The sequence below is a fragment of the Plectropomus leopardus genome, chromosome 8, assembly GCF_008729295.1.
Source record: "Plectropomus leopardus isolate mb chromosome 8, YSFRI_Pleo_2.0, whole genome shotgun sequence".
NCBI lineage: Eukaryota > Metazoa > Chordata > Actinopteri > Perciformes > Serranidae > Plectropomus > Plectropomus leopardus.
Window position 1 is genome coordinate 31,659,872 of NC_056470.1, and position 26,279 is coordinate 31,686,150.

Genomic DNA, 26,279 nt, shown 5'->3' on the forward strand with positions numbered 1-26,279 from the left:
ACAAAGAAACTGCCACATCTGGTTACGTTACATCTACAGTCTTGAAAGGAGCACTGAAGGATTTCAATTTGGCATGTTAAATTAGTGTTATAAGAGTGGCGTGGGTGCTTTAGAGACAGGGTGGTGTCTGTATTTATTTGTTATTTCCGACATGTATTGCAAGTCAGTCCTTTCAGAAAGAGGGATCCCTCCTCAGCTGCTCCTCCTGAGGTTTCTTCCATTTTTTTCCCTGTTACAGGGTTTTTTGGGGGGAGTTCTTCCTGAGGCAATGTGAGGGTCTAAGGACAGAGGGATGTCTGAGGCAAACTGTGTTTTGTGATAATGGGCTTTATAAATAAAACTGACTTGACTTGTATGTGTGAGCGTATGGTGTGATTGGGCGAGTAAGCGGGCGGTTGATGCAAGTGTCAGTGACTGCATCAGAGTATTCGGAGTACGGCACGTTGTTTTGTATGTCAAGCCATTTTAACATTTCATGGCTGGCTTTGGATTGGCTTTATCCATATTACGTAATATCGATCGTGGATAATCACGCCCAAATCAACTCATCTTCATGAAACAGTGAAAAAACTAACATATGAAGAAAGCTTTCAGTAAAAATACTAACACTAAACTTTGAAAGTGCGCCACTAAAAGTAAAAGGGAATTTGGAATTAAGAATTTGAATTTGTTATTTCCATAGCTGAGTTAAGTTCAACCAATATTTGTGAACACGCGCTACTGCGGTGTGCTTAAAACTTAAAGCAAACTTTCGACCTTTAATGCAGAGGAAGTTTACAATGCAGCACAGCCAGTTTATGCTGACTCAAACTTGCGTACATGAGCTGAGACCTGATGTAAAATTTGATTGGAGCCTCCGTTCACGTTCACATTGAAAAATGGAAAGCTTTGCGTGGAAATGACCGTACGCCCACTTTTCTGTTGTATGTTCATTTCATAAATTAGGTCATTGAGTTTACTCCTGATTTTCGAAACCACCGTCTGTTGATGCGAGAGTAGCAGCATAGCATGTAGTTTGTTCTCAAACAGGACTTTGAATGTCTTTGTTTTGAGACATCAGGGGGACATGCTCTGCTAGCAGTGATATGTCATCAATTTTGCCTAAAAACACATACAGGTTATTATAATACAAGAGTAAAGTAATCTGAGTAGTGAGTCAAATAGGTGATATATGAGAGGTAAGTAAAATACTTAATATGTAATGCATGTGACATTATTGTAAATTTTGCCGACACTTACTCAAAGCCAACAACTATTTATTCATAATTATCAAAATTATATATACATTTTAAATTATTTTAGAGAATCCTTATAATTTGTAAGCAGATTTTCAGGTCATTATCTTGTTTTTTGGACATTTTTTAAAAAATACATTTTTACTTTCCCTTTTTTGATGTTGCTTGTTTGTTTGTTTGTTTTTTTTAATATTTTCAAGTTTTCCTGTACATTTTTATTATTTCTAGCTGATTTTTGGTTAATTTCTTCTTAAATTGCTCATTGCCATCTTCCCACATTTTTGACAGAACTCAAGCCAATTTGACCAGGTTTCAAGGGGTTAAACAACATACAGATTTCATGTTTATCTATGGGGAAAAAAATACAGAGTTATCTAATGTATTATTCCCCCAAATGTATCTCTGCTTGGGAAATTCATGACAGAAGAAGGTTTATTGTTTCATTGTTCTCGGCCGCAACTGCTCTGCTGTAAAGGCTGAAACTAAGGCAGCTGGAGGGATTCCCCAAGGAGTTTTCATGAATGGGGATTCCCCGCATGGTCGTCGTGTAAGAAGCGCTGGTGAGAGTGCACTGCTGTTGTGTTCAGACATGCACACTGACAATTTAATGTAACAAAAAGGGAACCGATGCCTTTTGTGTTTGCTGAAACACAGTCAATAAGCTGCCATTCAGATTTTGTTGCACATGTATTCATGCAATTACGGCATGTGCACTTCACTTCTCATAAGCTTTTCATTGCTGGAAATTCCAATGGATTCCTAATAAGAGCGTTCTCCCTGAGCACACACTGAAACTGAAGTCATCATTTACATAATAACACCTGTGAACTTTTCTCTCATACCAAAGCTCATGTTATGTTATGATAATGTTTCAGTAGAAATGATCATGATATTCCTGGTTGTGTGATTTCGTATTATTCATGCCACAGATCCACCTGTGAGAGACGGGGTATTTTGACTTGTAAATTATACAGTTGGACTGGGACCCGCTGTCTTTGTTCTTCTATTCTGCTCTGACATTTGAGCGCTATACTGTGCCTTTTCTTGTATTCGCTCTGCTCATCTTGGTTTATATTCATGCAAGTCTTGAAAACAGTGAATTGTTGACAAGAATTAGAAAAAAGGGATGATGGAAAGATGGCTGAAGGGGAAACTACACATTTTTCATCACTTTGTACTACTCATTTTTTTTTCATTTGATTGGAATAAAGAATGTGTTTCTAGTCACATGCTTTTCTGTTTCTACATTAAAAAAACTTATTTGACAAATCCAACTTTTATGTCCCGAAGCAACACTGTGTTAAATGTAAAATTTTCTCTTACCCTTTAAATAAGTTTTGACTTTGCATATTAAATGGATATAAATATGGATATACATAATTTATCATTTTAAATGTATCATAAATTAAAATTTTATAATAAATTGTAACCATAATACCACTAAAAATCAAAACAGCAAAGATGTAACATACAAGGAAGAAAAATAGTCAAAAGCATTTATTGTAATGTAATCTGAAACTCACGAAATAAATCTATAAAAGATTAAGAACATTAACTGACAGCTGAAATAATAAAGTAAAAATGAAAATGCTAAAGAAAGTGTAATGGTTTGCATCTCTTTAAGAAGATAAGGATGGAAGTAATAGGAGCAGTAGTAGCACTGGTGGCGGCGAAGGCAGGATTAGTATCAGTGTACATTTAATTAGTTTTGGGTTTTTTCTTTCTCTCCTATGTCTTACCTTAGTTTGTTTCTCAGTGACACCTCTCTGACTCCATCAATGTATAACATTGATTTCAGTATAACTAGAATATTAATAATAGGTCCAGCAAACCGTATATGGAACATCATACAACATAATTAACATAATTAAAAATTATGTTTATTCCTCAAACAAACTACTAAAAATGAAGTTGAAACTGAAAATTTTGTTTGTAGATGCAGCAAGATTATAAAAGGCAGAATAAAGTATAACCTTTTTTTCAGGCAAGAGGGCAATCATTTTTGGTATTAAATAATCATCCTAAAATGGCAATGGGGGGGGTGTTCACCCAAGTATTAGTTTGGATGAACAAAATATATATTAATGCACTTTGCCATCTTATTTACCTTTGAAAAACTTTTTCCTCTTTCCAGATTAATGACAAATTTTTATGCTGAAAATATTAGTAGTTATTAGTAATTGGTATTGTGTAGAAACACAATACTTTACAACAGCTAGCATTAAAGCTGCATTGACTAGAGTTGGAAAAAATAGTTACATTTATCTATGTTGACAGTGGTGGGTGTAACTACGTGCATTTATGTAAATATTAGACTTCACATTTTTGAAGTACTTGCTCTTGAGTATTTCTATTTTATGCTACTTTATACTTATATTCCTCTACATCTTAGAGACATAAATTGCATTACTGTATTTTAATTTGGTATTATGAGTATTGAGAAAAAGCAGCAGGTTTCTCTGCGCTCTCTTCTGGGTCAAACAGGATCTGCATCAGATAAGACAAATTTTACTGCAAGTGGAGACAAGTAAACTGACAGAAAATGGTCGCTGTTTTGCAGAGGTAGCCTGTGCTTTGCTGTAGGAGTGGCTGAACAGTAACTACCTGGAAGAAGTGTAACCTGATCTGAAAGAGGGCGGTGGCACAAAGTGTGACACAAATCACAGCACTTTCCCATTTCCCAGGTCAGAGAAGCAGTTTGTTCAGCACTTCTGTTTAGGTTTTTCATGACAAAAAAAAAAACAAAGAATCTTTCATATCTTGGCCATAAAAGAGGATCAGTTTCCTGGACTAAGCGGTTGCATGGATATTTTTGTGAAATCTAGAAAGTAATGATGCCAACTTTAGGATCAAAGAAGAAAGACAATCCATCCAAAATGGACAAACATGAAGACTTTCCACAGGTAAGAATCAACTTTACATACACAGACAAGCATTGAGCAGTAAGTTCTTTTAACAGCAAGTGTCAAGTTGTGAATTGCCAGTAAGTGTAAAATCGATGCCCCTGGAGATCAGCACTCTCGCTTTCATTAACGTCAGAGGATACAAGAGTTTGGGTTTATGGGAGTCAATCAAGCATTTCTTACTTCCTCAATTCAACCCAACTTCCCTGCTGTTAGTATTTTCCCACAAAGAAACAACTATTTGCTCAGAAATGTGGCAGACAGTGACTGATTAAGGAACACAGTATGTTCCTGTAATAGTATGTTTGTAACAGATGCTGTTTGTGCTTAGAAATGCGGCCGTTCCTCTTTACAATTCCAGTGAGCTGAGGCTGACTAATCCCGACTAATCATAAATAATCTAAAAAGAAGACTTAAGCAGTGCTTCGGTGAAATATTGCTGAAACAAAATTCTCCACGACAGCTAAATGGAAGAGCGTGAAAGCCCTAAAGGAAGTTTGGAAATAGCTTTGTAGTTCCCTGTGAGTTATTTGTTTGTTTTCCAAATGCAACACTTTAAAGGGCTGTATTTTGTCACACTACCATGCATATTTAAATCTGTACCTGAATATTTTGGGAAATATCAACCAGACTTATTCACACACAGTGTGCTCAGATTTCCTCTTAACCCTGTGAAACCTGGAACGACATCACTTTTCTTGTGCTACTTTCAGATGCCTTTCAAATTTAAAACTTTGAGCACGTTGGTTTCATTTTCTTTTGAAAACATGAGAAAAAAGGTAAAGACCATCTGTGGCAAGAAATGTCCCAAAAATTGCAAGAAATTTGCAGATTTAGAGGATTTTTTTCTTTTAAAAAAAGCTATAGAAAAATGTCCACAAACTATATTTGTATTATATATTATAGATTTGTTTTACAGATATAATTATTTAAATATTATATAATTTTTAAGTACTTTCTTCCCAAGGCATTCCCTTGTTTTTTAAAACTTTCCTTTTGTTTGTTCTCATTGTTTTGCTTTTATGCTAATGTTAATTTTTTTTTTTTAACTTTTTATTATTTTTTTTTGCAAATTTTTAGGTAAATTTTTTTTTCAAGTTTCTCACTGCCTTTTCCCTAATTTTTTCCCTAAAAAGAAAGAAAATCAACCTAACATTTCTCACGCATTCATACACTTTATTTTTATATTTATCAATATTCAGCAGATTTTTTGTTTTGCTTTCAGTTGAGCAATGAGATGCAGCTGAGCATCATGAACAAGGTGAAGAGCGGAGAGCTGTCCATTGAGGATGCTCTGAACCAGGCCAGGAAGGACAGACAGCAGCTGCTCAGACGGAAGAGCCTGGCTGAAGAGGTACCAACATTTTAATCCTCAATACTGTATGTTTGTGGGCTGTGACACCAAAGCTCTCGTGCTGACTTAAGTTTGAGTACAGTTTTCTGCTCTATATTGAGGAAAATGGGGGCTTCTGTTTGGTGCAGGGCAGGCAGCACACAGTGAGTCATGGGACAGAAAACCAAAATTATGAAGCACTCCATAGCAACCCAATTCACACAATAAATGTTGGCATTTTATGTTTCTGCACACTACAGATATGCTACGCTTGCATCTTATTATGTAGTGAATATGTTGAAACTTTACATTTTAATAGTGCTGCATTTAACATGGTTATTTTTAGACAACTTGAATATGGTTAAAAGAAGATCATGTTTTGCCCAAAAACAACCGCTTTAGTGGCACACACACACACACACACACACACACACACACACACACACACACAGAGTCATGCACTCTTCTCTATGTAGTGTGTTAATAAATACTGTGAGCTGAGTGAATATGCAGTCTGACAGTGAAGTTTCTGCAATCAGCTGTACATCAAGAAAAAGTTACACCACATAACTCCTCATTAAGACATATTTGTCTGTGTATTTTCTTGCTGGTGAAAATATAATATATAACAGAACACTTGACGGCTAAATAACCAAATATTTTTCCTCAGTAGTCGGTGGAGACCAAAAATAGAGCCAAAAAGGAGAGTGAATTTCGGACTTTAAACTATCACACCACCAGAAACACGACTTCATATAAATGCTAATGTTGCTGTGTATCTGCTGGATGTCTAAAAAGGCCACTGTCTGTTTAAAGGTTTGTCATGTGAAGGTGACAATATGCCAGTGTTAAACAAACAAAACATACTATTTTGTGAGTTTCAGAGGTGTTGGTAGACAGGATATTAATTGCATTTTATATTGCTTCATGAATTACCTACTTGTACCCTCTGAAGTTGTAGGAAGCCTGTCTTGTAAACAGTGTTTTGTTAATGAGCTGCTCAGCCTGCTGGATCAGTTTTTAAATCTATCTGGTGCCAGTTGTGTCTACTCACAGGTTATTGTTATGAAGGAATGTGGGAGCTGTTTGCGCTGCACCTTAGCAGGAAACAAAGGACAAACGATACAACTGTCCTCAACGTTATCTTTCATGTAACTGCAGTATGTGGGTTTTTTTTTTGTGTGTGTGTTTTGTTTGTTGCAGGAACCGCCACCCTCACAGTACAACTTCAGTGTTCACAAGCACAGCCGCTACAGGTGGCAGAAGCGGGTTGTTCAGGTGAGTTTAACAAAAAAAAAACAACGAGCATACAGCCACACTAGCAGCTTTGAGGTTCAGTATTAACATGATGTTTAGCAGGTATCATGTTCGGCATCTTTGTTTCGTGTGTTTTTTGCATGCTGTTTATTTTTGCATGCTTACATTTGCTAATTTGCCTTAAACATACATACATCGAAGGCTGATGGGAATTTCATTAGTTTTGCAAATATTTGGTCATAAATTATAGTATTGGACAAATTATAACCTACCATCAAACCCTAAAAACATGCATTGTCCTATATCTGGGTATCATTCTGGGCTTTTGATTTGAAATTTGTTGTCTTAACCATTTTCCACCTGATTAGCTGCGGAGAAAACACATGCTATCTCCACTAGGTGTACTGTCATGATCAATGTAACTGCTAATCATTGACATATCCCAGGCTGAAATAATAATAAAAACAAAAAAAAAAAACTAACAAAATTATAGCTGTGAATATTGTGTTCCTTTCTTTGAATAGATCTCCCTAAATCCTACATATTCCTCCTTTAGCTGATCACCAAAGAAAATACAATTCATCAAGAGCGGGATATGAACATTTGCTCCAAATCTCAAAGTCAATAGGATTCATCTTCTGGGGATGATGACTACCTTAAAAACGTCAGAGTAGTTGTTGAGATACTTCAGTGTGGACCAGTGTGCTAATGTGGCTAGAAAATTATACCTGAAGATGAAATAAGATAATTTTCTCTGCATTATGTATTCAGCAGACGGAAGCTAACACACTAATTTAAACTCTCTCATGGTGACCAAACCAGATTGATTTCAAGACCAAAATGCTGTGCAACATCGAGAAAGGCATCATCAAGCGACAATTCCCCTTCTCCACTGTCAAGAGTTGTGATGATGGAGTGGGCTCCAGGTTCACCATTTCCTTGAAAGGACATCATGATTATGAATTAGAGGCCACTTCACTGGAGGACAAACACAAGGTGAATTTATACTCAGAGCAGGTACTTTTAAACTATAAAAATAAACCAGTGCATGTAAAAGTGTCCTGCTTTTTTTTTTATATAAAACTCTGCCGAGGCTGTCAATTATGTTAAAGCAAGACGAGGAAGGTCTTGTACTCCTCTGTGGCCAGGTGTTATTGACGCTTTTATTGGGATTTTTTTTCCTGCTGGTGATTCTCAGATGATGCAGCTTGTGAATCAGATCATTTATGGGAACATATACAGTGATCCTGAGGAGGGTAATGCAGAAACACAGCAGCAGCCTCAAAGATCAGAGAGCCTTCGGGAGGGCGTCTTGTTGCTGCACCGAGGAGGCCTGGCATCGTTCAAATGGGTGAAGTACGAACCTTATTCAAGACTCTAATCATTACGGATTGTTAGCTGGTTTTGACTCCAGACATATTTTAAGAGACGTAAAATACTCTGTGAACAGCTCAGATCCTGTTATCATAGTCTACGTTACCTTCTCTTTTGTTCCAGATATGATGTTCATCTCCACCAGGGCCAGCTAACACTGGTCCCCTTCAGGCGACAGGCCCCCGCTGACGGTGAGGTGACGACCTCGGTGCCCAGGTCCACCGTGATTCACCTGTCAGACGGAGACACCAGAGTTCAGAAACCTCAAAGCTCCGACAGCTTCACCCTGATCACCCACAAAAATGAGTACAAGTGAGTGAGGATTACTCAAGGGGAAGTTCAGGTTTTTGAAGTGGGGTTGAACGAGGTACTTATTAATAGTCAGTGTATTACTGACAGTAGATGGCGGTCGCCATGCTCCCAGTTTGGAGAGGCAGATGGGAGAACTGCCACAGAAGCTAAGCAATCTGCTGCTGTGGAAAGGGGTAACAAAAACAAAAACAAAAACAAAAAAAGGGAGAACACTAGAGTACAAATTTTATCTTTAAAAATACATTACAGACAGTATTTTTTTTTCTTGTTTGTTTTGGGATTTTTAAAAATTTAATTTTTTAAGTAATTATAATTTTCGTCTTTCTTTGAGGAAAAGGGCATTTGCTACCATTTCAAATAAGCAATTTTTTTTCAAATAACAATTAATCAATCATTAATTTTAACAATAATACATTAAAAAAAGTCCTTACATTTAAGCATTTAATGAATTCTGTCCACGATATCAGCGGTTTCTCTTCAAAATAATTCACAGTCTCGCAAAAAAGTGAAATGTCAATTAGCAGTCTCTTAGCAGTCTCTTCTACAATGCATTTAGTTATTTTGTAGCACTTATGCGGCCTCATACGAGTAATAACAAAAATAAAGGCCTCAAGTGTTCATTACTTGAATTATCTTAGCTAATGAGTGAAGTTGAGTTTTGTGGATTTATTTCAGGTTCAAGGTGCCTGTACCGCATCAAACAGCTGCCCCCGGGGCCGTCCAGAGGGAGCGAGACGCTTGGGTCAAGGCCATTCACAAACTGTGCTCAGACTGGAAGAGGAAGTCGATGGCGGAACACTTTTTTGTGGAAACGAAGGAACTGCGAAATCTCAGTATAGCCGAAGACGCGGAGGACACTGACACAGATCTCGAGTCAAGCGGTGGATTTGGCGGCAGAAATATGACTTATCCTCCAGTTGATTATGAACATGCAGATCCCGCTTCTGTGGGTGGAGATCATTTATCAGCCGGTGACACGAGTCAAAGTTATCCCTCAGCCGATTATGCAAAGCCTGTTCCTAAACCTCGCAGCAAAGGAAACGCTGCTGATATCAAGCCTGATATTTTGCCTCCCGTCCCGTCACCGACCTCACCAACCTCCCCCGCTGTCTTTGCCTTGTCTTCACCCACTTCCCCTCGACCCTCACCCTCCGTTACTGCCCTCACATCCTCCTCCACGGTCCCAGAGTCTCTTAACCATGAATCTGGCTCATCAGGTGTGAAAGGGCCCTCGCCCCCGAGGGTCCCGGTACCCCCACCTTTACCCTTTAAAACCCTGATGCAGTCAAGAAAACCACGCACCAAGGCTTTCCACTGGGATGTAGCTGTCTCAGATAAGGTAATGCTGTCACTTCTCAGTTAAACTTTGTTCATCAGAAGACACTGAAGTACCACATTTTGACAGTTAACCCCTTAAAACCTGGATAGACATCAATTTTTTGTGCTGTGCTCTGACGCTTTTCACAAGCATTTAAATCTCTGAGCAAATTTGTTATATTTCTTTTGAAAATATGGGGAAAAAGTCAACTGGGCAAGAAATGTCCTGCAAAATGCAAGAAAATAGTGGATTTAGAAAATTAATAAAAAATAAGGGAAATGTAATCTAGAAAACTGCATTTATAATTATCAAAATTATATATTGAAAAATATATTATATATTTTTAAGCACTTTTTTCAAGTAACTTCCTGTTTTTGTTTTATTTTACTTTATTTTACTATTTTACTTTAATTTTTGTGTACTTTTTTTAAACAAGTATTTTTATTACTTTTTTTATACTGCATGTTTTAAAACAAAAACAATCACCCAGTTCGGTGTCAAAATAGGCTGTCTCTATACACTCTTAAATTATTGTTTATTCACATGGAGTTTGGTGGTTTTGGTGATGGTGATTTCAGGGCTGTTTCTGGTTAAACAAAAATGATCTCACTCTTTCACTCTGTAGAGATCCTTTCCATAATGTTGTCAGACACTTGTAATCTGAGCCTATCAGTGGTAAAAACAAGCACTTTCAGTCAGTGTACATTGACAGTGCTCTATTTCCCCAAATAATTACACTGAAGCCGGTTTCTCTCACTCAACACTGGACCAGTTTCAAAAATTGCTGTTCCCATTAATCACTTTGACAGAAAAACTTGGGAAAACAGGATCCAGGTTGGACAATACCAAAGATACCCTTTAAGTATAGGGCTTACAAAGTGTCTCATTAGTGTGGATTATTCATATTTAAATGCAGTGCTTTCTGATTGTGGCAAACTCTGAAAGGTCAGTTTCAACTTGGTTTCACTTCATTATTCCTCATATTGCATCATTGTTGGGAATTACTCTTTGTTTTCACTGTCAGCTATTGCTTCCCCAGCGTTGCTCCTTTGTAATGTTAACATTGATTTCCTCATATAATAGAGTTGTCTCAGCCCTGAATTAATTTGTTTCTTGGCAGATTGCAAAATCATTTTGGACACAAGAAAGCGGCAGGAGGATTGAAATCGACACATCGCGCCTATATGAGCAATTTGCCGTCAAAGATCTGGGGACGTTTGATGTGGCAGAGCCGAGCCATACGCAGCATATTATGCTCAACCAGAAGATTGCACACAACTTCAGTGAGTATCTCTACAATGACTGAGTGTCAGGGTTCATACACATTTTTAACAACACGTTTCCATGACTTTTACATGACTTTGAGGCAAATTTTAGACCATACATTCTCTGAAATGACCATCAAATCTCCTCACTGGCTGTTTATCACAACTATATAACAGTTTTAGAAATATATATCATTTATAAAATAATGAATTAAAACAGGATTAGAACTGAAAATACATATATTTTTTAAGCGTAGGGACTATTTGTTATTTATGTGAGGGGAGGGGGTGGTGCAAAAAGGGGGAGGCCTATAAAATAATTTCTAAACACTGGGCAGAGACTTTTTTAATGACTTTTTTTTCTCAAAAAAAGTTTTTTATTAACAATCTTTGGCATTTCTTTTTTCTTCAAAACATCTTGATTTTTTTTTAAAAATCGGCAATATCCTTTTTAATTTATTTTTTGCAATATAAAGGAAAAAAACTGTGACTTTTTTCTTTAAAGTTTTGGGTGATTTTTCAAGAAAACATCAAAGATGACACAATTAATCACAGTCAGAAACTGTAAAAACAGAAATCATCGTTGGATTTCACATTTCTGACGGCGCATTATGTGTTATTATACAGGTTTGTGAAACAAAATTCCATGACTATTCCAAAACTTCACAGTATATTTAGTTTTTCAAAACTTTTTCAGGCCTGGAAATTGCTATTTGCAATGACTTATCCAGGTTTTTCATGACCGTACAAATCCTAGTGTGTCTGAGTGTTGGGGTGAAGTTGTGAATATTGTCAGCTTCAATGGATCATTTTCAGCACTTTCACAGCAACATAATAAGTTTAATTTTCATGTTGTAATGAAAAGGCATTCTTCTGGATTAAGTCAAATAAAGGAGCTTATTCCTTCAGTAAATTAGAAGTTGTGGTGTGAAATAAACCCAGCAGAGGGAAGCACCACATAGAAAGGGATCCTTGCAGGAGGAACGTTAATGTCAGGCTCCTTAATTTTAATAAATTAGACTATAATTGCCCAATTTAGAGGACGCTGACCTGAGAACTCTTTTAGGGAGGGCCTATAAATGTTGCCATTCTGCTCCTTTAAAACATAGTGAGGCTATAATGATGCCACAGCGGCTGTAAAGCAGATAGATGGATGTTCCTGCGATGTGCCTGCAGGGGGCAGTGTGTCACCAATCCTGCAGCGCCACAACTACCCGAGCAATCTGCAGAGCCATTGTGAAGTGGAACATATTCTATATCTCATCTAATGGCTTTTCACTTTTGATTAACTGAGTGAACGTGGCTTGTATATTTCACGATCCAAGCCAGGGGAGAACATCTCAGAAGCTTCCTCCAACAGGCCGCGACACTGCGAGGCGATACAGATGTGGTGGTGGTGGAGGGCTGCTAAATGGAATCAGTGTGATTGTGCAGACCGGCAACATAATTAGAGTTCACATGTTCATAAAATATGGATAGGGGATCTGAGCGACAACGACAGCGATTTCCTGCCTTGATACTGAATACCCCAGCAGTCAGAGTTTGTGCTCCTCTCTGACCTGGAAACTTTGGTTGTGTCAGGAGCGGGGAGCTGAGTGATGACAGCCTGCAGGCAACCCGAGGCCACGCATCCTTGTGCTGCGAGCTTTAGAAAAATTTAAACATTTGAAGAACAAGGGAAACTCTCTGTCTTGCTGCCTCACCTACTTTGGTCCTATTAACGCCAATACAGAAAATGATTTTTCAGCAGGTGCGGAGGAGGCATTCAGATCATTTTGTTAGATAAAAGTAGCAATACTACAAATTGCAAATAAAAGTCCTGCATCTCAAATATCACTTGAGTACTATCAGCAAAGTGTAATTAGACTATGAGTTTAGTTCTAGTTTATTTGTCATTTACATTAAAAAGTATAGTGTACATTAAGTGCAAGAAATGCATTGTGCCCTGGCTCTCTCTTAACCCTTAAAACCCATAAATACAATAAATTAAAATACAGATCAGAAGTAACAGTGATCACAATCCAGAAAAAGGCACCTCTGATTGTAATATGGATTATTATAAGTGATGCACTAATGTATAAGTAGCATTTTATTAGAATCAGAAATACTTTATTGATTCGTAGGTGGACATTGTGAATTTTATGGTTTTAGTTTATCAAGGGAAAGCTCATTTGAATTATGTTATATTCTATTGGACAGCTAAATCTGGACATACACTGTACAATTTGAGCTGTTTTAGAAATGTTTAATTCCAACTCCCACTGTATGAGTAAATCATCATTGATGTAAAGCCAAAACTCACAATTGATGCTCAGACTGTGTGCGCAAAATAGAAAAACTGCAACACTCGGGCTGAAAAACAAAGTCAACATGAAAATGTCACAGCCTGCAGTTTCTCAAACGGCCACTTGAAGCTGACTTCAAAACAGAGCCAGTCTCCATAGACCAAGTTAAAATGCTCGACTTTACAGCAAAAATAAACATGTTCACAGCCACGTAAAAAATGCTTTTGGTTTCTATAGCTAATTGTATCATTCATGACAACTGCATAGGTGTGAATTTTCATATAAATCACCTGTTAACATTTTATTAAGGCCCAAAGTCACGCACATTTAAGGACGGGTTGTCTGAGTCACAGGCTGTCTATGAGGAGTTGATACAGTCTATGTATCACCTCTACTCCTCGCTCATCCAACTATGGTCACTTCTGGCTCAAAAAACTAAAATGATGACAGCTGAAATGGCTAATTTGCATTCAAAATGGCAGTCCCCAAGCCAATGGATGACGTCACAGTAGCTCCGTCGGTCAGGGGCAGTTAAACAGGTTTGATTGATGTTCAGTCCCCCTTGTACACTACACGATTCAGTCTGACTCTAAAATAAGTCATGTGGCTCAAAACTCGTGTCAGAAATGGGCTCAAATCATACAGTCTATACCCTGCTTTAGTCCAAGCATGAGACAATACATTATATATTAGACTCACACATTTGTATGTAAAATCTAGTTTACAAGTCACTAAACTACCAAATTTAGGTGGAGTAAAAAGTACATTTTTCCATGAACTCTAGTAGAGCAGAAGTATAAAGTAGGATACAATGCTAATAATCCAGTAAAGTCGAAGTACCTACATTTTTGACTTAAGTATGGCACTTAAGTAAATGAACCAACTGCAGTTACACTACACCACTGCATTTATATTATAAACAATTGAAAAAAATAATCAGTAAAAGCTCTTTTAAAGTAATGAAAACAGCATCAGACCAAAAGTGCTAACTGCCTGTGAAAACACAGGAACTCTCAGAGGATTCACGTCATTGAAGCCACATGTGAAAAAAAATCTGGTAATAGGACTTCTTTTTCTCTCCTCTTTCTATCTTTTGGCATCCCCCTACAGACAGACAGACACACACACACACACACACACACACACACACACACACACACACACACACACACACACCTTCACTGCGCTTGTTTGCATGTTTATTACCACAAACCTGCCTAAATTTGTGCTGTTTATTCAGCTCATATCTCATTCTTTGCCTCACTATTTATTCATCTGATCCCATTACACTGGGAGCCAGTACGCATGCAAAATCTCTGCAGTTTTTTGTTTTTTTTTACAAAGATAGCAACAGCTCAGCAGTCAGTCAGACGACACCTCGATCAGATGTTATCGCACGTAGGTGATCAATAATTAAACAAACTCAGAACTGATAATTAGTGTCAGGTATGAAGCTGGAGCTCTCACTGTGTCCTCAGCGACTTGAACAACATTAAGTTGTTTGCAGTTACACGCTGAAGCAGATGGAGTAAGACAGCTTGAGCAGGTGGTTGTATTACTGCTGTACTGCGGTTTTGAGTGGTTTCCTCTGGTAATCAACTTGATCCTTGTGGGTAAGAAGAACATCGGCTGTGTCGAGAATCCACAGGACGGTGCTGTGATGATCCATGTACTTATTTATACCATTTTTAGTGCTCTGCAGGAATCCTACAGACTTTTGACAACAAGATTGTAGCTCGTATTGATTTGTTTTTGATTACATTCTTTAGAGAAATACCTACAGAGCAGATTAAAGACGAGGATACAAAGTTTGTGTGTGTGTGCATGCCACCACGACTTTCAAATCACTTTAAATTTTTGATGTAATATCTACTGCTATATGTCTGAGTCACCCGTCACTTTTGATGAGATCAGTGGTGAGAGAATTATTAAGATCCTTTAGTTAAAGTCCCCTTCACTCAAAAATGTGTTTACATCCTCTAAATTGTCTGAACTTGATGACTTGTATCTGTGCAAAGTTTGTCACAAGAGAGGTGATTTAACATTCCTCTACTGAAGGGGTCATGTCCGTGCACTTCCCTAACATCCAAAATTCAACACACATACACCGGCGAAAAGAGCCAGGGGACAGAGAGAGAGGCGAACTGCCTCCTTTTTATATAGTCTAGCTGCCAGCACAGGTGAGCTGAAATTCCCTGATGACCCAGCTCCACCCATCAGGCTCCTGGAGGGAGAAGCCTGGTCAGACAAGGTCGTGACAAGCTACGTCACAAATACAAACGGCCAATCACTGTCTAAGGGTGCAATAACATAGGTGAATATTTGCTTTCCGTTCACCTCCATGATATGCAGGCAAAGTGGTGAATAAAACATCTGCTTCTGTTGGCAACGTAAATTCGCATTGCATGGAGTTCAACTTTGGTGAACTCTGACCGTCAAAGTCGCAGCCTCAACCAATAGCAATGAAGTACATGACTGTTGTTGTTGTGTCTACCAAGTCGATACTGAATTTTGGCCATGAAAAATACATACTGCCTCAAATGAGAGATGCTGCCTGGCTAGCATGAAACATTAGAAAATGGAAAAAAAAAATCAAATTTCACTGTATTTATCAGCAAGCTGGCTAACAAATACCATCACATGCTATCACTGCCAGCACAAATATCGCCATGGCATGCAACGGTCACTTGCCTGCATCCGCTCATGTGTGTACCCCAATACGTGAAACACATATCAATGAGAAAACAGACTTCGACACAACACCAGGAGAGAAACCTGAAACCTTGTACAGAGCAGACTTATCACACATAATATCAACATCTTGGTGAGACTCTTAATATATCTTTCTTCAAACATGAGAACTCTGGTGTATAACCACATAATAACAATGTAGCAACATGAAAACACTGCTATTGTTTGTTTTACATACACTAACACTAATGTGTGTCAGCTCTGGTATATAACTACATAGTAACAATATGAAAACACTAACATCGTAGCTGATATTACTGTTTCAAAAGCATTAACACTGTGTCAGCCACTTTAAGTTACAAGCTAACAAATTAACAAAAAACAAGAAGACGATAACTACCCTTGTTATTCTGTCTGCTAGTCACCGATTTTGTTGCACAACACACTCATTGTCTGAGTCTGTTAGAGGCTCAAACATGTATTGCTGAATCACTCTGTTATTTCCTCTAATGCAAAAACTAGCCGTCTTGATGCATTAAACTGGTCAGAGCTCTGTGCACACTGATAAGTGGAAAGCGAAACTGAGTGCAAGCAGGATCCAGAATTTCTCAATGAGGGAGAAAGACTTGATGTGCTTTTTTACTTGTTATGTAGATAAACCATGCAAAACAAATCATTTATCATAAAAGAACCAAAAATGTAAGAAAAAGCCAAGGGTGGCTTCTAGTTAACCTGGTAAAGCAGCCCTTTGCTGCATGTCATCCCCCCACTCTCCTCCACCTTTCAAAAAATCTACAAATCCTGCATTCAAATCCTACTAAATAAAAGCACAGAACTAGATGAAGCAAGCTACTAAAAAGAACTTCTTCTGTAGAAAAATGCCTCTCTTTGCTGAATAATTTTACATTGCTGCTGTATCAATGCATATGCTGCATTATGCTGCTTTAACTGGAGGAGGTGAAGCTCGTTTTAACTACTTCTCCCCCTCCAAAGAGTCATAACATAAACCTGAGGGTCTGTGGGACGATTAATGAGAGACGAAAGAAAGAAAAAAGTAATGCACAAATCTGTTTTTGTTTTTTTAAACTTCTCTGATATCTGCTGCAAAATACTGCACATTGGGTAACAGTTATTTAAATAAAACCATGAGAGACAAGAAATGTGTCCTGAGTGAAATTGCGACAAGGAATCTCAACTAGACAGAAGGTGTTTTTCAGCCAAAAAACTAGCACAAATAGTACTTTTTTAATGAGCTTGATATGAAAAGAAATAATAATTGCCAAATAATTACAGCGGGTTACTAAACACAATATTTTCCCTCTCAAAAGTTGTGGACTCTACGTTTACAGTAGTATAAAACGTAAATACAAGAGTACAAATGTGTAATTAAGTTCAATACTTGAGTGAATCTTTCTACCACTTGCTGAGATTCTGTGGTTCGGTATGATCTGCGTTTCTGTTTAGGATGTGTTTCCGACTAATGTGGTTATTTACCTTGAGAGCCCCTGTGCATGCTGCCTACTTAATGACTAGAAATGTCGCACTCCTAATTAAAAGTACACCTGTGGCTTCCTGCGCCCAGTGGGATACACTCTCCATCTCCATATTCTAATTTGTCAGGGCAATGCCCAGTTTGTCTGAGTGCCAGTCCACAAAGGGCTTGATTTGCACTGTGTTATTTTAGGCCAGACGCCTAACTCTCACTCTGGAGGGCAGCGGTAGCACTCAAAATTGTTTCTTAATATTTGATGTTGAGATTCTTCATTTGGAAGTGCGACATGAAAGCCTTTGTTGGCCCCGGTGAGGGAATTACTGTCTCCGGTCTTTAATGTCAAGGATTTAGAGACGCGTTGATTACAGCTTTGTAGATCCAAAATTCTCAACATTTAACATGATTATTTTATTCACTTTGTTATGAGGAGATTTTCAATCATTTTATGACTTGGATTCAGTAATAGCACAATTTGACTCCAATTGGAAGTGAAGTGAAAGGGACAGTTTGACACCACAGGAAATGCACTGATCTGCTCTGTCTTTACGCCTCTCATGTCTGTGTGTGTGTTCACTATGAAGCTGGAGCCAGCAGCTGGTTAGCTTAGCTTAGCATAAAGACGGGAAACAGCTAGCCTGGTTCTCTCCGAAGGTTACAAAATTTGCCTCCAAGCACCTCTAAAGATTAGGGGTCGACAAGTTAAGTTGCAGGAAACTTGGTGTTTATGATGCTGAAAGGTTTTAAATAAACATTTGCTAAAGGCATTCTAAAAAGTTTTGTTAGAGTTTGTTATATTCCAAATTTTGACAGAAATGTTTTAATTTTTTATTGTAAATGCATACTAGTTCCAAAGTTTACCTGCCTCATTTAGTACTAACAATTGGTATCAGCTATATACAGTATATATATATATAAATATATATATATATGTATATATGAATGGATTAAAAAAATGAAGTTTATTAGCTTCAGAGGTGCGTGTATTTTGTTAACTTTGGACAGAGCCAAGCTTGCTCTTTTTCCTTTTTCAGTATTTCTGTTAAGCTAATTAGCTGCTGGTCATAGCTTCATATTAAACAGACAGTGGCATCGATCTTCAGTCCAATCACTAGAATAAATGTTGGCCTTGTACATTTTTGAAAACCCACCTATATATTTGTATGTTTCAGTGGATATGTTGAAACTTAACATTTCTTTACATTTTAATTTTTAATGTTATGTTTACAACACTGGTTAACATTGTTATTTTTTGGCACAAAACGAGGGGCTCGGAAAACATCATGTCTGGGCTAAAAATAGTGGACATACTGACCAAACTGTTCAAAAACACCTGCCTCTGTTGGTGTTGAACAGAAGTCTAGCAGCTGTCAAGCCATCCTTCATCCTCTTCCTCTGATAAAAAACTCAGCTTTTATACATCTAACATGAACTATGTCGTGAGTCTGAGTCTTTATAATTGTAAAACATCTGTAGTTTGCAGAAACAGGCACCCCAGTCGCCAAAATGTTATTTTGGCGACTGGGGTGCCTTCTTCTCACCTAACTATCAACAAGAAATCTCATTTCACAAAATGTCAAAGTATTCCTTTCAAACGTCTCACGGAGTATTTTCAGCATTCAAAATTAAGGGCAACAAGGCTCTACTTCAGAAAAAGTTTTGATCACAAGTTGGTTGACAACCTCACAACTTCACAAAAGAAAATTGGAAGTGACACTTCCAAATCAATGCCCGAGTGTCTGACTCTGGCTCAAGCATCTCAGCTGTATTTTGTAAAAAATCACCATTTACTTTACATACATGTCTAAAATTCCTGAAGCTGGCTCCTAATGAATGCGTCTCACAGCTTCTGAATTATGCAGAGGCATTTTCGTTAAAAAAAAAAAAATCACATCAGCTTTGACTTGATAGAATGCAAATTTGTGCATTTCCCTGAGGCATTTTGGGGAAAGTAATTAAGCAAAGGACCCTTTGTCTTCAGAATGCTTTTTGAGTCATTTCATCGCAGGATAAGAAGACTATCTGTCAAGAGGAAAGCTTTCATGTACCATTGAGTGTTGTTGACTTTTTTTAATCTATTGTTCTTCCAGACATTTTCCTCAAAAGTTTTCCAGTGCAACCGGGAGAGCTGAAGGACAAACTGTTCATCATTAATGAGGAAGATGGAGGCCTGTCTGATGAGCACATCACCTCTCTGAGGAGGTATGACTTTGTGCCAAAAAACGCTGATTTGTATTCATTCCTGGTAGCGTCACAACTGAAGCCGAGGGGTGAGTGACTTTTTGCGCCTGAGATCATGGGCGGCTGATGTGTGTTTTCGTTGGCAGAGACAAAACCTCTGAGAAACTAGAAATACTGCCAAGTGGTTGTACGCCTCCGCGCACCAGTTAAGTTGCGCTTGCAGTTTACATCCATGTGTGTGAAAATGTGGATATTTAACACACATCCTCCCCCTGGCAGCACAGAAGATCCAAACAATCAGCACAGTTTTGAGATTAGAATCACCAATTCAGTATCTGACCAAATGTCTCCCCGTCTGTTCCTGAGTTATGACGTTGAATTATGGCCAGAAAAGTGTTTTTGCAGAATATTGTGATATCACAGCTGACCTGTGAACTCATGGATATAAAATGTCAAACTTCATCTTTATGACCTATCAGACATTTGTTTGATATGTGAGCCGATGAATTCTTGAGTTATGGCCAGAAACATGTTTTATGAAGTCACTGTGACCTTGACCTTTGACCTTGGACTACCAGATTCTAACCAGTCTTCTTCAGTTCACTAGACGGTTTATGCAAATCTTAAGAAATTTCCTCAAGGTGTTATTGAGATATTGCATTCACAAGAATAAGACAGCAAAGGTCACAGGGACTGTGAGCTTTGACCTTTGACCACCAAAATCTAATCAATTCATCCTAGAAACCAAGTGAGTGTGTGTGAAATTGGAAGAAATTTCCTCAAGGTGTTCAAGAGATAATGTGTTTACAAGAATGAGATAGCTTTAAAGTCATAGTGACCTTGACCTTTGACCTAAGACCACCAAAATGAAATCATTTCATCGTTAAGTCCAAGTAAATGTTTGTGTTACATTTGAAAAAAATCCCTAACGGAGTTCTCGAGATATGGAGGTCACAAAAATTGTCCGATGGACTGATGCACATACAACCTGAAAATAAAAAGCCTTTGGCCTCTGCAGAGACATAAAAAAAAAAAAACAACAACCTTGCAGCTCCGTAAATCATCATCGAGGGAGTGCATGTTGCAGCCTGGAAAATGTGAAACAGGAAAACACTGCCAGTTCATGTGATGAGGACACATGGCTTGCACAGCATCCCTCACAGTGTTCTAATACTAAAAAGCAGATGCCAGAACCTTTTACCAGAGCAGCTTACTAATAAAAGTTTTATCTGGGGTTATTTGCGGAAATGGAAACCATTGACATGCCCCTGGGAATAAAACACTGGAGGTGGGTAAAATGCTTCCCAACTCTTACCTGCAGTTTACTCAGTGGCTTGGATGCTGACCTCCTGGAAGGCGAGTGATCTAATGTACTGTGTGGAGGATTTTATTTATTCTATGAAAACATAATATATATTTTAATGCGTCGTGGCGTAGGCCTGAGGAATACAATTTTGAAAGAACCACTCCCAACAGGTGCTGCAATATTAATGGCCAGCGCTACTCCAGCGGCACATAGCCGGTCTCATGAAAAAGTGAATGCCTTTGGTTTGAGGTCAGAATACACGGAAATGACAGGGGGAGGAAGTCCAATTTAAGATGAGCGGGGTTCAAATTCAGTGCAAGCGAGTAAATGGCTGTTCCCATCAGCGCCGTGCTGTTTTGTAGAAGCTGACGAGGGCCATCAGCGCTACTTGGCTTTTAATTACTCTGCTTTCTCCAGGCCGCTCGAAATCAATGGAATGGCAGTGGTCCAAGGGAGGTAGCTTAAGAGCATGCGATGACATAAAGAGACAAAGGTTAAAATGGGAAAGCAAAAAGGAAAACATCCCCAGCTGTGACATACATTTTTAAAATGAATCTATGTTGGGGGTTTGTTGTGATTTGTTTCGTGTTGGATAAATATGACTGATATTTTGCACATAAACTAATTTATGTTTATTGTATTTTAAAAGACAGAGATGTGGATTTTCAGATACAGACAAGGATCAGAACCACATACTTTAAATGTATTAATTTGCCTATTTTTTATAGTTTTCACAAATGTAGCCACTGATATATTAACCATGTTAGCCGAGTGCTGCTCCTAACATTTTAACATAACATGCAAATAAATAAATAAAATAAATAAATACAACATAAGCTACATTTTTGAAAAGACCTGTAAATTTGAGGCATCAATTCGGGAGAAAATTCACACACTGGTTGTCACAAGAAATCCAGTCCATAACTCCATATACAGTAGACCAGTATACATTTTCAACATGCACTCTTTCCTCTTAGCAATAAAATATTCATCATGGCACCTACAGACATCCGCTCTGGAAGGAAAGTTTTTGTGACTGTTGTCAAGCTTTCCTCCGTTCTGTCAGCTGAGTTTTTTTCCTTTACATGTGAGATTATTTTGTATTTCTTTTTGGTGTTTATTCTTAGCCATGTGACTGTGGGTGTCTTGTTTCCTGTCTGATGTGGACCAGTCAGTTAATCAGTCCCTCCAGGATTTTGCGATGTTGTGAGTGCAACAGTTAATGCAAATTAAGCCTATCCCTAGTAGTCTGCGCAACATGGCAATTTGGTCCAATCACACTAACTTTGACTAACTAACAAATTTGACTTTTAAAATGGATAAAATCTCATTTCATTGTATATCTGCATGCAGTATATTGATCCGCACAGAACCCTTAATATTCTCACGTGTGCACGATCAAGAAGGATATTAATTATGCACCATGAATGTTGTGCTGTATTCAGTATACTTCTCTTTCTGCTTTCTCTCCACATTGTTAGACTTAAGCTTATTGAAAGAAGAAAAAAAAGCCTACCATGCTAGCATACATTTGACCCAGTACATTATAACCCCTGTACCTCTAACTCCATGTTCGCTCTTGTTAGCAAAAAAAATGTAAATGTGCCTATTTTGCAGTTCTTTGGCTTTAAATTAAACAAAAAAGGAGAGCCAGAAAACATAAATTTCCCATTTTAAAACTCACCATCCAACAGAATACAAAAGTCTCCATCCATTAAGAGTAGCTGTACCAAAACAAACTAACAATGGTGAGCAATTATCAGTCATTGCAGCTTTCGCAAAATACAACAAAATATGAATGTGGCAGTCTATGGAGGTGAGACTGTACAATAGCAGTAACCAGTGAACACATTATTGAATAAAAAATGATTAATTGATCTCAGCACGTCCTAGTGTGAAATAGCACTTAATGCCCACATAATGTGGCCACTTATGGGTACTCCAACATGTGTCTTCAGTCCATAAATTTCAAACCCCAAATATAAAACCAATAAATGTTACGAAAAGTAACATCACACCTATGCGCCTTTTTAGAAAGCGAATTACAACTGCAAAACTTTTGAAAGAACCACTCTCAACAGGTGCTGCAACAACTCTCTGCCGTTGCTGGCTGCTGGCTGTTTACAGTTCTGTAACTTCTCCCTTCACCACTAGGTGTCACTGTGTCTTTCAGCTCAGCTGACTGTTCCACCAGGAGAGACTCGAGACTGAGCTCTGGTGGTGCATGCTGTGCACTACATACAATGAGCTTAATATAGAGAAGCCCCTGTATTTGTGACGGTACAGAAAAACATATCCTCTGGATTTCTAAATTCCCTGGTATACTGTAATACTGTGACACTGCTCAAGCCTTATGTTGTTTGTCTTTGACCAATATTGTCAGTAGGGGAATTTCAATATTGCCTGACCCTACTTAAAGCAGCTATAATCAGTATTTTTATAACAGCAATGGATCAAATGACTGTGTGTAATGGGAAAAGGGTCATGCATAGTTCCCCTCAGCTCTCTAAGCTTGAAAAGATGTCTTTAGGGCACACAACTTAAATCTTTTGGCTTACTTATTGCTCTAATCAAAAATTTAAGCAAAAAAGTGACTCATTGGTGAAAATAGTGGAGCAGTTAAAGAGTCCAATATTTCAAAATAGCGTTTTCATGTAGGATCCCATCCCTCACTGCAAGAAGCAGATTAAGAAAATACCTTTTTTAGATCCTTAAAGCATTTCAAAAATTAGTACGGCATCTAACAATATATTATGTTTGTTTTCATGTTCAAGGTACGTCCCCACAATGGATGATGTGGAAATGTACAAATCCCACAAAGGACCTGTGACAGAGCTGCATATTGTGGACCAGTACATGATGGAGGTACACTTTTTAGCTTTCCATATTAACTCAAATTCAGATTGTCGTTTCCTATGGATTTGACTTGTGACAGCCATTAAACAAGCAGAGTCTAATGCAGCTCCTGCTCATGTAGCACTTTCTTTAGGAGGGCTTGTTACCTGCCTCCTCATTCACACACTGTGGGTGTCATGACAAGCTCTTAACATTCATCTGGTTATCACCTTCCAGCATGCCTGGCAGTCATCTGACCTGTGTGTGGTTGGCTAAAGGCTGCAGGAGGGGGTAACAGATGAACAGCAGGATCAGCCCACAGTGCCTTTCAGGAATATTTGACACCAGTCAAGAGGGATTTTGTATGTAAGAGACAGGGTGGCATCGCCTATGGATACCTCGTGTAGCTCTGGAGGCACAAGCCTTCTGTGCTAGAGTGCATTCGGCCTGAATGCCACTAAATCGACAACATAATCAGTCTTCTTTACTGCCGCCAACTAAAGCAGTATTCAAATATTGCACTTAATAACAACTGCAATCACTTGAAACTGAAAGATTAGAGATGATTGCTCACTGCTTTGAGTGTTTTTTTTCAGAATCTAATGTTCTGCAATTTTCATTTCTTCTGCACATTCTCCCCCTAAAACCCATTAAATAATTAAAGAAAATGAAAGGGCTGACACTTTCTTCATGAATCATCACCGTTGTTTCACCGTGTTAAGCATCATTATTACTTGGAGTCAAACGTGTCCTCCATGTGACGCATAGGATCGTTGACCTCGGCTGCTCTCTATACCGCACTGTAAACTCTGATACATGTGTCTGCCAGTGATCTGCTTTAATGCTTTTTAGCCACGCAAACAGTGTGGCTCTACTTATGGCAATGTTCGTCTGAAGGTTGATCTGTTGGTTGATTCCAGACTGAAATATCTCAACAAATATTTTATCAGTGACTCAACCCATGTTATTTTAAATTTGTGAAGAAAACTGTTTTTCTCATATGTCAATATGGTGAATGAAGAATCCCAAAATGCAAAAAAAAATCCTTGACAAATTGCAGTAAAACAGGACTGTCTTTAACATCAGCAAGGAATTATGAAACCACTATAAATACATATTTTGAAAGGCTTGGATATCAATAGGGTTTTGAATATGTGCGGGTATCACATCAGCGACCTTTTTCAAGAAGGTGGTTGATGAAAGAGGGAGGCTGTGATCATACAGTCAAATAGGTCCACCATCCGTGGAAAACTTAAAACAACAAAAAAAAGATGCAAAGCAAAATGACACAAGCAGCTCTATCAGTTCCACTTTTCTACATTTTGACATGATAAACAACATTTATCAGAACATGCACGGCTGCATGTAAACGGGAATAGTAGTGAAATATTCATTTTCATTAGCCATGTAAATGGCTTTGTAGAAATACTGGCTTTTCAGGAAAAATGGCAAAAACAAGAAATATTTTGTGCATGGAAACATGGCCGTTTACGTAGTGCGTGTTATGTTGAATTCCTTAAGAAAACATTTTTTCTTGCATGCCTCCCTGGTGAACAAAGATTACAAAAAGGGGGGCCACATTTAACAACAGCAAAACCACATCAAAACATCAGTTTAAAAACTCTCACACAACTTGTGCAGCATAATCTAAGTCTCATTTATCCAAGTACTTCCCACATGCGCTTTCGCTAAAACATTACTATTTCAAACACTTCCGCATAAACATGCTGCGTTGCATTTCTTCAGAAGTCAGAGGTCGGACCTGGGAATGACATTATGCTTGAGTTGACCGTGTTCCAGTACAAAGAGTTGGAAAACCAAGATGCCGTTAGCAATACCAGTTGACAAAAATCCAAATCACCGTAAATTGTACATACAAACAATTCATAAAGAATTAATAAAACTGTTTTCTTCACAAATTCAAGGTAATACAAGGTGAGTCACTGATAAACAAATCATCATTTTGTGTGAGAGGTATTCCTTTCACAACTAGATGGACTGCCATTAATTTTAGAACACACAAACTCAGGAGGAAATGTATAAACTATGATGATAACCTGACTTTTCATCTAGGGCCACCATCAGATCAAAATAACACTGTGGTTTGTGACTAAATATATGCAAAAACTCTGAACATTCCCACCAGCCTCAGCTGTACTTCATGTTTAGTGCTAATTCATGGATGTATTAAGAGACCTGCATTCAGCACTGAACATGGGGCACTTTTCATTTCTATATAAGTTGCTCAGCGGCACATGAAGCCAAAATGGTTCAAGTGTTACAAATTACCCAGATAATCAGGGGATAATCGCCACGATTTTCACACTGTGTAAAGCAGGCGCACTAGAGACTCACAGCAGCTGACCAAAAGGTTAACTTGTGGTTTTGTGCTCCACTAACTTGAATGGGCACAAATTGATTTATTTGCGCAGCTCTCCTTGACATTCTTAATATTATTGGACCAAACGGATCAAACCTAAGAGTGAAATCGGTCA

General features: G+C 38.1%; 1 protein-coding gene across 1 annotated transcript in view; it reads left to right on the top strand.

Moving 5' to 3' along the window:
* Positions 1 to 3,924: 3,924 nt before the first annotated feature.
* LOC121947463 (formin-like protein 13) overlaps positions 3,925 to 26,279 on the top strand; it is a 44,167-nt gene continuing 21,812 nt past the window's right edge. The window contains exons 1-10 of the mRNA XM_042492528.1: positions 3,925 to 4,138; positions 5,364 to 5,492; positions 6,675 to 6,749; positions 7,551 to 7,724; positions 7,927 to 8,084; positions 8,226 to 8,414; positions 9,090 to 9,753; positions 10,853 to 11,015; positions 19,553 to 19,664; positions 23,724 to 23,814. Of these exons, the coding sequence (XP_042348462.1) occupies positions 4,067 to 4,138; positions 5,364 to 5,492; positions 6,675 to 6,749; positions 7,551 to 7,724; positions 7,927 to 8,084; positions 8,226 to 8,414; positions 9,090 to 9,753; positions 10,853 to 11,015; positions 19,553 to 19,664; positions 23,724 to 23,814 (1,827 nt within the window). The 5' untranslated portion in view covers positions 3,925 to 4,066. The remainder of the gene's footprint in view (positions 4,139 to 5,363; positions 5,493 to 6,674; positions 6,750 to 7,550; positions 7,725 to 7,926; positions 8,085 to 8,225; positions 8,415 to 9,089; positions 9,754 to 10,852; positions 11,016 to 19,552; positions 19,665 to 23,723; positions 23,815 to 26,279) is intronic.